Here is a 13,630-nt window from a genome sequence, read left to right on the forward strand (position 1 = left end):
TCAAGGAGCTAAATCCATTGATCACCTGCACCACCTTGTTGACTTTAATTTTTCTGTTTAAATTTTACATTATTTCATGTTTATAAAGCTTTTTTCGGAATAAACAGCTGAGATAGATTTCTAATTAGCTCATTATGCCCATGACGTGTATGATAGATTACAAGAATGAAACAACAGTTAAGATCATTTCAATCCTTCGAACGGCAATAGCAACCTACATGTATATGCAGCTCTATTAATTCAAACATTGCAGACATTTTATCCTAACTATTCAATTACGTTTTTCTCATCATACCATGTATTCAAACGTATGTAGTCCCTGAATCGCCGTTCCTCTTCGTTCTTCGAGGCTTCTTCGATCGGACAAGAAGACGGCAGCTTCGTTGTAGGCATACAGCGCCAAAACCTCATCGAATGAAATAAATATTGAAGTATTTGCATACGAACATTGCCCTTTAGACCGAAGGCAAACGGCTTTAAATTCTCATTATAAGAAACGATACCGCAAAATTGCAATGTCTCTTCGTTGCGGCTCTCTTCGGTTTCGCCACCGGGCAAACTAGACGAAGAAAATATCTTTTATAACCCTGTTAATTCTCAGTATATTCTCTCTTGGAACACTCGAAGCTCGAAGCGACGATGCGCATATGACGTCACGATCCAACTCATGCGTAAATCCGCTTTTCAGTACAGTCGCTGGCTCACTTTAGACGTCCGAGTAATGGCGGACGGGTTTTCCACGATATTCGGCAAGCTATTTCAAGGCTTATATCGCTCGCAACGTTCTAAATTCTAGCGCGCTAGTTAAATATAGACTTATTGAACAAATTGACTTTAGAAAAAGTCGAAAAGAAAAACAAAAATTTTGGTCATAGTAGCACTTTAAGTAAACGATCACTTGATTAATGGATACATTATCCGTTACGTGCTTGGTTAAATTAAAATATCTCATTTTCTGACACGACCAAGCTAGCGGATGTCAATGTTGAAAGATGATTTAAAAAAAAAAAAAAACTTTGCTCAGTGCCATTTTCAATTTCGCTTCCGCTTGGGAGGGTCGACTTTGAAATTATGCGTGAGCAGCTAGTTGTCCTCTATCTGTTTCCACAACATCTGCCTTGCTGTCTTTACAACTGCTGTTCGAAGCTCGCGAAGACGCCAGCAATACAAAAATGGATTGATGGACGAGTTCATAAACGCTATAGTATCAGTAAAGTACCAAGCGCTTGTCCACTGACGAGGGGGGATAAATAAAATTGTAACAACAAATGGGGTATAACACATAATCATCACCGTGTAATATATGAAAGTGCTTTTGGCACATTTAGTCGATCGCTGAATGTGTTGATTGTTTTCAGTAGACAAATTTTCCACAGCTTGTTGTTGAGCGTGAATTTGTAACTGATGATGCCTAACAATTCGATAGATTTGGATATAACAAACAGTGGAAATTAAAAGGCAGATACTCATTCCACAACCCATAGCAAGATAATAAGCATCCATTTTCCAAAAGGAAAATAATGACAGCAGAAAGCTTAAGAACCAAAGCACTGCTAAAGTATATATAGCGCGCTTGGTGGTTATCAAATCCGGATATCGCATGTGATAATGAAGAGCCAAGAACCGATCCGCACTTATGGCTGTTATTGTAGAAAGCGAAGCACCACATACAGTCGTCGTGGTCAACGTTTTGTACACGGAACCGGTTTTTGTTAGTTGATAGGCTATGAAAACCGGTTGTACGACAAGTCCAACAAGAAGATCCGAAACAGCCAAGCTGGAGAGCAAAAACATGGACGGTGAACGAAGCGAAGGAGTTCTTAAAATGGCGGCTAGAACCAGAGTGTTGCCAATAATAGATATGATCATCAGTGTAGCATTCAGGACACAGTTTATGATGACAATAGTTTCAGGATGAGAAATGTTGCCCATATTGCCGGAAAAATCCGCCTCTCAGTGACTCGTTCGCTGTCTTCGGAAAGATTAATTTAAGTTTATTTTCGAATGAAATAAACTCACTTTGCAAAGAATTATTGTTTGTTTAATTTGTGCCATTGAATATATGAATGTTGACAAAACAGTATGGTGCACGATAACAGATGTTTGAATTCAAGAAATCGATCTTTCGCCTTATAAGGTTATTTAAACAGTCTTGACCATTCTTGTTTATTTTATTAGGTTTATTATTTGTTTTTTGGTATTTTTCTACCATAGAAAACTATTGCGAATCGGTCTTTTTCAATTTAAAAGTAATTGTGTACCTCCCAAAAATGACTGATAACTTTCCTTATATGTTTATTCTACTTTATTAACGGAACAGAAGGTAGCCACACTGCATGTGCAAAACAAAATATTAGAGCGTGTCTTTCTATTAATAATAAAAGCTACCAAATAAGCATAGGCTGTGCTGTCGATGTTCTTAAACACATTTAGCGAGATCTGTTTGACATTAAAATCACTCGTGACCAATAAAAGTTAAAAACATGTTAGACCGCCTTGCAATTCCGTTTCTGATTTAATTAAATCATACTTTTACTCATTACAAGTAAACTATTTATATTAAACTAGAACAAACCAAAAAAAGAAGTTATTCTAAAGAGGAAGTTATTCGAAATTTATTGACGTTTGAGCATGGAAGACGGAAAATTTAATTTAAAACAAGTCACAATTCAAAACAAAATCGTATACTGAAGTTATTTCATTGTAGAACCAGGTCAAGGTTGTGTGAGCCTTATTTGAATATTTTAATTGTTAAATATAATAATCAGCTGGGCTTATACCAAGGAAATATAAATTTCAGTTATTGCTACACGATGTGATTAAATACAAGACCGAACACTCTAGCTAATAGTAAGCAGGACGATTAGAGCTGTCGTTTGTCATGTGACAAACTTTTCCTTTTTCATTTTAATGGGGGTTGTAAGCAGAGATAACATTCTTCTTAAATGAGGAAAAAAGTTGACTTCAGAGTTTCCAGTTCACAAAATCTCCATTTTTTCCCCATAAGTACACTTATCCTAAGATTGTTTTTCCTTCTTCAGTGCAAACATTCAAAACAAATGGTCACAACATTCTTGTGGTTTGTAGGTCTTTAACACTGCGAACCTAGAAAATTTGTTTTTAGATTGCATGAAATCTCGAAGTAAACTTGTAGAAAAAAACGCTAAAAAACACACACACACATAGATTGCGTTCACTTATACAGAACTAAGGGGAAAAATTTTCACGGTGTAACCAACGTCACGCGAGCTTTCCATCGAAATAAATCAGCTAACGATAAATTGTGGTAGTTGAAAAGCTTCCAGATCAAAAGATTTTGGAAAACGTTTAAAATACGTTTTTTAGTTTCTGCTAAAACCGTAAATACACTAGCTTTCCTCCGTTTGTTTACATAACATTTGCTTTGCTGTTGCAGATTCTGATTATTTTCTGCCTTTAAACGTCATTGTTGAGCGTCAATTTGAAGCTGATGTTGACGAACAATCCGAAAGTTTCTAATGTTACAAACAGCTGAAATTGGTAGGAGAATAACAATACCAAGAGCTTTGGTAAAATAATAGATATTCATGCTCCAAAATGTTAAGAATGATTGATAGCTAACGAACCAAAGAGTTGCTGATGTATACTGAAATGGAACGCTTTGTAGTCATTAAATTCGGATACCCAATGTGATAATGAAGAGCCAAGAACTGATCCACAGTTTTGGCTGTCATCGTTTAGAACGAAACACCACATGAAGCAAAGGATGCACTGGACATTGCCCGGTTTAGCAAACTGTTTTGCGTTAATTCACGAGTTAGCTATGTAATCGGGTTGTACGACAAGTCCAACGAGAAGGCCCGAAACAGTCAATTTGCAGAACAAAATTATGGACGGTGAACGAAGCGAAGGAGTTCTCAATATGGCCAGAGTGTTGCCAATAATGGATATGAGCATCAATGGAGCATTTAGGACACAGTTTGTGAAAACAATAGTTTCAGGACAATGCTCCCTTTTGCCCATATCGCCTAAATTGTTAATTTCTGATTGGTTTGCCCCCTCATGTTTGAAGAAGTGAAAGTGGATGGATGGATGGATGGATGGAAGGATGGATAGCTGAAATATTAATAATAGTAGCTTATTGGAAAAGGTATAAGCATTCATGTTCCAAAAAAGTTACAAATACTGGATTTAAGCTCGTAAATAAGCCAAAGAGTCGCTGATGTGTACATTACCCGATATGTAGTTGTTGCAGTTTAAAATAAATTTCATGTCTAAACTATTTCAAACTAGTTTGGTTCGTTTTTTTCTTTGTTTAAGCATTATGGCACTAAATGTGGAAGAAGAAAGATACAAATTAAACTAAATTAACTAATTAAATTTGCTAAGTGTATGACACATTAAACGACTATTGTATTGTATTGTATTGTAAATCTTTTTAACCTGAAATTCATTTCTAAACTACAATATAGTCATCAAATTCGCGGATATCGCACGTAAACGCCACAAATAGAAAACCATTGCCTGGTTCAGCGAACTGTTTTCAGTACTTTAACTGCGTAGGTTAACTAGTTTACATACCTAACATACAACAAGCGGTTCTGACATAACTAAATAAATTGCAAAGCAAATCAGGTGGAAAGTGAACTAAACGCCAGAAAAGTTCTCAAAGGGGCGGCTAGCCTAAAATGATCTGGCAATGTTGGAGATAAGCATCGATGTAGCATTTTAATAGTACATGGATAGAGAAAAATTTTAAAGAACTTACGCAAATTAAATTTGCGTAAGTTCTTACTTCTTGCTTTAGTTCATGCAAGGAGGATTGACGTATTAAGCAAAAACCCTTATTCCTAAACAAACGAACTTTCTCTTCCTTGCTAACAAAACACCTGCCTTGCTGTCTTTAAAACTGCCGTTTGAAGATCATGAAGACGCCAACAATACAAAATTGGATTGATGACCGAGTTCATAAATGCGACAGTGTGTGCTAAGGTCCACGCAATTGTCCAGCGATAGCGGGAAATGGCTAAAATTGACATGGAAGCAAATAACGGGGTATAACACAATATCATAACGATATAATATATACAAGTGATTTTAGCACTTTCAGTCAGTCGCAACATGTTCTGTTTAATATTTGCAGCATTAGTTTCCACAGCCTGATGTTGAACATGAATTTGTAACTGATGCACTCTAACAATCCGATAGATTCGCACGTAACAAAAAGTACAAGTTAAAAGGCAAATGATAATGCCAAAAGCTGCAGCAAAAAAATAAGCACTCTTTTCCCAAAGGAACAGCAATGATAACAGAAAGCTAATTAACCAAATAGTTGCTGATGTATACAGAGCGCGATGTGTAGTCATCAAATTCGGATATCGCATGTGATAATGAAGAGCCAAGAACCGATCCACAGTTATGGCTGTCATCATAAGAAGTGAAACACCACATCGTAACGCGGCCATTATGAACAATACTTGGAAAAGCAATTCATTTTCGGTGAGCTGATGAGCAATGTTAGCCGGTTGTAGGATAAGCCCAACAAAAAGATCCGATACAGCCAGACTGCAGAGCCAAATTATAGACGGCGAGTGAAGCGACGGTGTTCTCATTATGGAAGCTATCACCAGAGTGTTTTCAAATATAGATATCAGCATCAATAAAGCATTTAGTATACAGTTTATGATAACAACAGTATCAGGAGGAGAATTACTGCCCATAATGTCGGGAAAATCAGCCCCTGATTCGTGTGCCGTCTCTGCGCACCCTCTCTAACGCAACGATTAATCTTATAACTCGATATTGCTGAGTGCTCGGTTCATTTGCTCGACAAATACGACTCACTCACTAAAAATGAAAGCACGAAAAAATTAAATTTATATTCGAATAAAATAAACACACTGTGCAAAACGTTATTGTTGGTTTGAGGCATTGAATATATGATGTAGACATAACAGTATGGTGCAAGGTGGCAGATGTTTGAATTCAAGGAATCGATCAATATCGCTACAGAAAAGGTTATTAAAACAGCTATATAGCTAGCTCTTCAGTCCTAGCCATTCTTGTTTACTTTTGGTTTATTATTACTTGTTTGTTGTTTTGCTTCCTTAGAAAGCATTATTATGAGGTTTTCTTCAATCTGAAAGTATTTTGTACCTCCGAAAAATGATTTATAATCTCATGAAATTCTTTATTCTACTTTATTAAGATAGATAGCTACAATGGATGTGCAAATTGAATTATTAAAAAGTAAATTAAATTATTAGAAAGTGTTTTTCAATTAATAGTAAAAGCTAATAAAAATGCAGCGTAGGCTGTACTGTCATTATTCTTTAGCACGTTCAGCGAGATCTGTTCGACCTTTAAATCACTCCACTCAAGCTAAAAACATGTTATACCGTCTCTAAATGTTTCAATCGAGCCGGATGTTGGAAACCCTTTTTATTAGATGTTTCTCAGACCTTAACATGTTTTTTATATAGTTACTTCCGGCATCAACCCATTTTATCCACGACAGAAGCAATTTGGTTATACGCTCGCCCACCAAAATCTTCTTCTCTTCTTAACTACATACACCCTTCCCAATCACCCTAAATTTTAAAATTTACAGAACAGATATTTTTAAGACATTGCAATTTCATTTAATTCCAGTTCAATTCAATTCTACATTCTATACTTTTACACATTACAACTAACTCCTAAACAATAATTGCCCCCGCAGGGTTTTGGCCCAGAGGCCAAAACCCGAGGAGGCACACTAGGAGTCCCCGAGTGTATACATACAAGGACAATGAATATTTGTTGAAAAAGTAAGAAATGTGTCTGTAGTGGGCGAAGCATTCTCGATTTGACGAAACTAGGCGCGCACGGTCGTGACGGGTAATATTTTTGCAAGCGCGCACGGTGGTGTCGGGTACTTGCAACCACGAGGTCGCGTTTGGTCACCTTCGCGTTTCGAGCTTCACCATCTGCTAGCAGCGTTTTGTTTTCCGATTTTGGCCTACGCGTGTTCACAGATTTGTTCGAGCGGTTTCTTTGCTTTGGTTGTGTTAAGTGATATTTGAAGCAAATGTTAGTAATACGTCGAAAGATTTCGAGCAATTGGTTTCGTGTTCTTGGCTACGTGCCGGCTACCTATGTTCCAAGCGTTACATTTGTAAGGTTTGCTTTCGGAGGTTTGTTGTAACGTATACATTTTACAAGTTACAACGAGTAATAAACAAAAGCGTGAACTTTGTCATGTATTACAAGGTACAACGTAATTCGTTTCGCTAACCTATGCGCTAACAAACTGTCAGATTATTTGATCCAAAGAGTGGGTTGTTTTCTCGAATCTTTGAATGTGCCATATTTTGTTACTCGTGGAATTTTTTAGGCTTTTTGGCCTGGAAATTATTGTAAGTTTATTTTGAATGTTATAAGCCCGGGAATAAGCTTGTGTGTTGTCATCACGAATAATGTGTTATGTGTTATTTCCGCTAGGTGTTATTTACGCACGCTAGGTAATATAATTCGACTTGAACTTGTGAATATTTTTAGGACGCAACGGTGTCACACAACAAGAAATTCCGCATGACACAGTAAAAAAGAAGCCTAATTGTGCAGTCCATCTGCATTAATAAGTAAAGGCGACAAAAAACAAATTATAAAAAGGCGGGGGCAGCTTTATAGTGAGAACTATTACTAGTTATAACATAGCGCGCGCGCAAGCCCTATCTAATTCCTGTTGAGCGATTATGGTATAAATCTTTATCTATGCACGGCCGTGCGTATATAAGATGACGTGTGCATTTGCATTTTAGCTAAGTCGAGTTTTATAGCTGCGAGTTCCCTTTGTCTACTCCGAGTTGGCTTTAACCTCTCGTATCCAGTAAGGACGAATGGAAAATTGTCATATTTTAAAATTCTTGGACATTTCCTTTCGACTTAAACGAAGTGATAGTCAAAGAGGCGGGAAAATCTGTGCCGCGGTGTTCACTTCTTGAGTTGAATGAACCCGCGAGTAGAGCGAACAAGAGAGTTTTCTGTCGAAGATTTCCTCAAACAATCTCCTCCAAAGTCGTCTATACGCCCTGGAAAATTGTGAAAACAGTAAATTTCCGAAAATTCGAAGCAGTATATTTTCTGGAGGTTATACGCCTTGTACAAGTCGAACAAAGCAAGCGTTTACATTGTACTTGTTTACGGCTCCACGGCTGTCATGAAGACTACTATATTATGCTGAAACTGAAGCGAAATTAAGCTCAAAGTGTTTCTAACAAGTTTTGACTTGACGTAGAAGGACAAGACCAAGATTCAAAGGTACAAACTTTAATATTTACGAAAGTGTCGCGCCTAATTTTATGTCGTACACTCTGAGTCTCTGACTGAACAAAATTTAGTTGTCAGTTTTCCGGTCATCCCGTTCTAAATTATTTGCTGCTTTTCATCTTCATTCAGTCGCTCTTTCTGTACATTTACAAGTATCTTCAATTAAACATTTCGCATCAATCCTTTTGTTTTGCGTAGTTGAGTTAACTATAACATTTTTGTGGTTTTAGGGAAGGCCGATTGCTGTATTTCTTGTGTTTCAAAACTCGACAAATTTGCTATTTTTAACCAAGTTTGTAGTCGTTATGTTATAAAAGAATTGGTTCATGCTTTTAGCTGTGCGTATATTGAGTTATGGAGCACTTAGGAAGTTTGGAGAGCACTCAAGAAGCTAGAGTTGCTCTCGGCTTTCGCCTCGAGCAACTCTTACGCTTCCTTCGTGCTCTCCAAACTTCCCGCGTGCATCCATAACTCGATATACGCACGCTAAGCATGAACCAATTCTTAATTCAACAAAGAAAAAACCAAACAAAAGAAGTTATTCTAAATAAATCTAACTAACAAAATGTATTGTCATGATAGCATGGAGGGTAAATTTAATTGAAAACACATCGCAATTCAAAACAAAATCGTATACTGCAGTTATTTTTTCTAACTGAACCAGGTCAAGGTCCTGTGAACCTTACTTGAAGATTTTAATTGTTAAATAGAATTATGAGCTGGTTTTATATTTTGAGTAAATATAAATGTGCTCGCTACACGATGTTATTTTAAAAATATACGACCGAGCAGTCTATAGTAAACAGAATGATAAGCTGTCGCTTGTCACCTGACAAACGTTCCGCTTTAAATTATAATAGGGTTGTAAGCAGAGATAATTTTTTTTCTTGAATGAGGAAAAAATGTTAACTTCAGAGTTTCCAGTTCACAAAATCTTCATGTTTTCCCTTTCATTACACTCATCCTACCATTGTTTTTTCTTTTTCAGTGCAAACATTCAAGAGATTTTCACAACATTCTGGTGGTTTGTGGGACTTTACACTAAGAACCTAGGATTTTTAGATTGCAGGAAACCTCGAAGTAAACATTTAGAAAAAACGCAAAACACACACAGATTGCGTTAACTAAGGAAGAAAAAAGGTTCACGATGTAACCAACGTCGCGTGAGCTGTCCATCTAAATAAATCAGCTAATTACTATTATTTTTTTATTTACGAATTCTTAACCCGATTATTGCATTTCTTTCCTACTGGTTGACTCACAAATTCCGGTTATTAGTGATTATTAAATTCTCAACCTCGGATATTGCATTTCTAGCTTTCTAATTGGTTCACTGAATCCCGGTTATCAGCTCGTATACCTATGTTTGACCTTATATGGGAAATGAGTGCGGCAAGTGCCCCTCAGCGTAAAATTTTTCTGCGGGAAGAGACAGTTCCATCAGAAAAGTGGTTGAAAACAGCAAATTTGGCGAGCTTTATGAACACAAGAAATAATCAACGGTGCCTACAAAAACCCCAGAAATGCCATATTAAATTTAACTACGCAAAACAAAAGGATTGATGCAAAAAGTTTAATTAATAATACTTGTAAACGCACAACAAAAGCGAGTGAATAAAGTAGAAAAGCAGCAAATAATTTACGAAAGAACGGCAAACTGACATAGTTTCATTCATTGTACGTCATAAAATTAGGCTCAGCACCTCTGTAAAGTTTGTTACCTTTTAATCTTGGTCTTGTCCTTTTATACTTCGATAAACCTGTTCCACTTTGAGGTCAATTTCGCTTCAAATAATATAACAGTCTTGATGACAGCCGTGGAGCCGTAAATTACAAGTACAATGTAAACACTTGCTTCGTTCTACTTGCACAAGACGTGTAGTTTCCAGAAAAGCTTTTGCTTCGGATCATCTTAACTGTTGTCACAATTTCCAGGATATATAGACGACTTTAGAGGAAGTTATTGGATGAAAATCTTGGGAAGAAAACTCTCTCGCTCGCTTTTCTCGTGTGTTTCATTCAACTCAAGAAGTGAACACCACGCCACAAATTTTCCCGCCTCCTCATACTATCAAACTGAAATGTCGAGTTGATTTAAACTTAAAGACGAATTTAATAAAACAATTATTCTATTCGCCCTTGATGGATACGAGTCGTTATTGCCAACTCGTATCCAACGCGGGCTCATAGAATAATTGTTAAATAACCGGAGTTTCACCTTTAGTTATATGGACAGGCAATGTGTTTACACACAATTTTGTTCGTGTCAACAAGAATTTGCTTTACAAAACGTTTAATGTATAGATTATTTGCGAGTAGCAACGTACCAAATGAAGATTATTAATAACCGTTGAGCAGTTGCTAAGAGTCTCATATTTTAGCTTTCTTTGATAGATATTTGTTGCTTCTGTCCATTTTCAACAATGAAAATAATTAAAATAAACGGGGAAAGGTACAAATCAGCGACGAATCACTAATTACAGGCCAATTAGTCCTTTTTAGCACTGCCGGATTCACTGAACCAACGAAACATAACGTTAAACAATCAATACTTTTGAAAAATTCTCACAGCTAGTAATTATAAGGCCAGGGATAATGGAACATGAAAATAAGTTTAACGGTACATTCGTTAACATTCCGAATCGTTAATCTTACGCATTTTTACTCATTTTGCCCAACACGACAAGATATCCAACTTAAAACGTTTGAGCAATCATTTTTAGCTAATTAACAGAATTTTTAACAAGGGAAAATCACTGCAAAGAAACAGTTGCTTGTGGCAAGACATTTTTTTTTTTACTCAATACACCTTCACTCTCCTGTGAGTTGACCAGTTGGTAAAGTTATCATTCGATTCAGGCTTCCAATCATGTTTAGGAAGAACATAAAGGTTCAAATTAAAAGTGATTTTCCTCGGTTTTGAACAAAAAGTTGACTGCGTAAAAGGAAACAAAAATTAATCCACCACAAACACTGACAACGCACTATAGCCACTTGAATACACGTGACAGCCAAACTTAGGTCGCACGGTACTAATGAAAAAACATCGGAGCCTCAAAAAAAAAAAACAGATGGAAAGAGTCTCTTGCATCGTTAACAGTTTTCATATAAACGATCGGAGATTCGAAGCGCAGAAACCGAGATGAACTCAAGCCTACCAATCCAGACTGGCACGATTCCCTTCAGATGTCACAATGACGATTTCATGGTTGGGATTCCACAGCAGTTTTCCACACACGCCTACAGTGTGATGGTCTTGAACATCGTCATCCTTGTTGTGTCCTGTCCTTTTACCATTGTACTAATAAACGTGCTGACGATGGTCGCCGTGAAGATCAAGGCGCGACTGCAAAGCATGTCCAACATAGCGCTGGCATGCTTGGCGGCCACTGATGTGATGGTCGGAATCATTGTCCAACCAGTTCAAATGGCTCTTGTAATTACAGTACTACAAGGGGAAGATACAAGCCATGTTTGTCGATTGCGAAATGTCTTGAAATATTTGATTAACTTTTTTAGTTTTTCGTCACTTGCCCACTTGGTGCTTATGAATGCAGATCGGTACATGGCTATCAAACAAAGCTACAGTTATGATCAAATTGTCACCAAAGCTCGAGTACTGATTGCGTCTGCCATTGCGTGGATCTTAACTGCCATCCTACTTATTTTTCTTTCCGTCGACCATAACCTATTTTTTTCTATCCAAAATTCACTCGCAGTTATATTTATGTTGTTAATTGCAATCAACAGTGCAGTGGTTTATAGTGAGGCTCGCCGACATGAAAGACAAATAGCAGCTCAACAAGTATCAGTGGAAGCCAGAGAAAGGTTTTTAAAGGAAAAGCGAGCCCTAAAACTGACCACGACTATTGTTGTAATAGTGTTTCTAAGTTATCTGCCCATAATTAGTGTGAGAATAATCAGGAACGTTCTTAAAGACAAAGTCTCCATAGACACAATATATGCATTTTATTTCTCTGCTGCGTCTTCAGTAGTTATTAACTCTCTTATTAACCCACTCATTTATACTGTCAGATTAAGGCAGTTCCGTGTTGCATTTATCGAGTTACTTTTGAAGAAAAACCACGCTCAAGCTGAAGAACTTGAAAAGAATATTTTTGGATCACTGAATGCTGCGCCCAACTTTACCAATCAGGGAGGAGAGACAGGGGAGCAAAATGTCAACCAAGTGAATGCTATCATTGACGTTGAAACATACCAGGGAGCAGAGAGAGAGGAGCACAATGTCAACTCAGTGAATGCTGTTTCTGACATTGAAACAATCATCTAGGTGAGTGCTAACAGTGACACTGAAAAAAAAAAACAGGGAGGGGAGATAGAGGAGCAAAAATTAATGATATGACGTTATAACTACTGAAGGACAACAAGGGCGAACCAAAAAATCGTGAGTTTATAAATTTGTAAAAAGTTGATGAAAACCGCATCTTTCTTGTGTGAATAATTGACGATAAATATCAGCAATCGGCATTCGAAGTTATACCTCACATTTAATTTAAAGGCTTGTTTCCCAGCTGGGTCGAGCATGTAACATGTAAAAAAGGCAATAAAATGTTATAATCTGACAATCAGAGTTCTAAATGAATGAAGATCGTGAGAGAGGGAACACTTTAGTACGTGTCCTACCTTCAGTATACAAAGCTTCAAGATTCGTCTCTGGAAAAATGACCCAAAACTGGTACACTTACGTATACTGTTCATATGCAACATAGTGTACAGACGACGAAAACGTAGACGAATATAAGGATGTATAACTAAAGCGTGCTATCTTAGAAATAATTAATGTGCCAATTATGTGTGCAAAACAAGACTAGAGCAGCATGCATCTCTTTGGTAAATTATATAAGGATACATGTTGCTTACCGAAAATAGGGCCGTAGGAAAACACAATTTTTACAATAACTGAGCGAATTCTCGCACGCTGATTGGCTAATTTTCATTGTCAATAAGAGTACAGACGCATGAAACTCGTAGCTGACGCAATCAGCGAAGGTTTTGTCAAACTTTTCAGCGCTGATTTAGCGCTGTATTCTTGATGAGGCGAGAATTATACCACAAAACTAGAAGTCTTCAATGAGGAAATCATCTAAAATTTATCGGTTAAAACTTAAGAAACCAGTGCGACTTGAGAGCGAAGAGATCTGGATGTTTATTGAGGATTCAGACCGAAAATCGGCGGTGAGCGGGAATGTGTGCTGTCAATGAAATTAGAAAGCTGAACCACGTTTTAGCGGATTATTTTGTGAACACTTTTCAGTGGATTAAAGGTTAGTTGAACAATTCGAATTTTCTCGTGTATTTCTGGCGGTATTCTTACCAAACT

At 37.1% G+C, this 13,630-nt stretch overlaps 4 protein-coding genes across 4 annotated transcripts in view; 1 reads left to right on the forward strand and 3 right to left on the reverse strand.

Annotated features, from left to right (window-relative positions):
• Nucleotides 1-1,083: 1,083 nt before the first annotated feature.
• Nucleotides 1,084-1,949, reverse strand: LOC144629680 (melanocyte-stimulating hormone receptor-like). The gene has a single exon (XM_078487907.1). It carries the CDS (start codon nt 1,930-1,932, stop codon nt 1,084-1,086), a length of 849 nt encoding a protein of 282 aa, XP_078344033.1. The 5' UTR covers nt 1,933-1,949.
• A 2,852-nt stretch (nt 1,950-4,801) lies between these two features.
• On the reverse strand, nt 4,802-5,699 carry LOC144629681 (melanocyte-stimulating hormone receptor-like). Its single transcript, XM_078487908.1, has one exon. It carries the CDS (start codon nt 5,697-5,699, stop codon nt 4,857-4,859), a length of 843 nt encoding a protein of 280 aa, XP_078344034.1. The 3' UTR covers nt 4,802-4,856.
• A 651-nt stretch (nt 5,700-6,350) lies between these two features.
• Nucleotides 6,351-13,630, reverse strand: part of LOC144630341 (alpha-1,6-mannosylglycoprotein 6-beta-N-acetylglucosaminyltransferase A-like) — a 241,034-nt gene continuing 233,754 nt past the window's right edge. The window contains exon 17 of the mRNA XM_078488698.1: nt 6,351-6,360. The gene's annotated coding sequence lies outside the window, so the exon portion shown is untranslated. The remainder of the gene's footprint in view (nt 6,361-13,630) is intronic.
• Nucleotides 11,432-12,580, forward strand: LOC144629682 (melanocyte-stimulating hormone receptor-like). Its single transcript, XM_078487909.1, has one exon. The coding sequence runs from the start codon at nt 11,432-11,434 to the stop codon at nt 12,578-12,580; it is 1,149 nt and encodes a 382-aa protein (XP_078344035.1).

The sequence above is a fragment of the Oculina patagonica genome, chromosome 11, assembly GCF_052425735.1.
Source record: "Oculina patagonica isolate OP01 chromosome 11, crgOcupat, whole genome shotgun sequence".
NCBI classification, from domain to species: Eukaryota; Metazoa; Cnidaria; class Anthozoa; order Scleractinia; family Oculinidae; genus Oculina; species Oculina patagonica.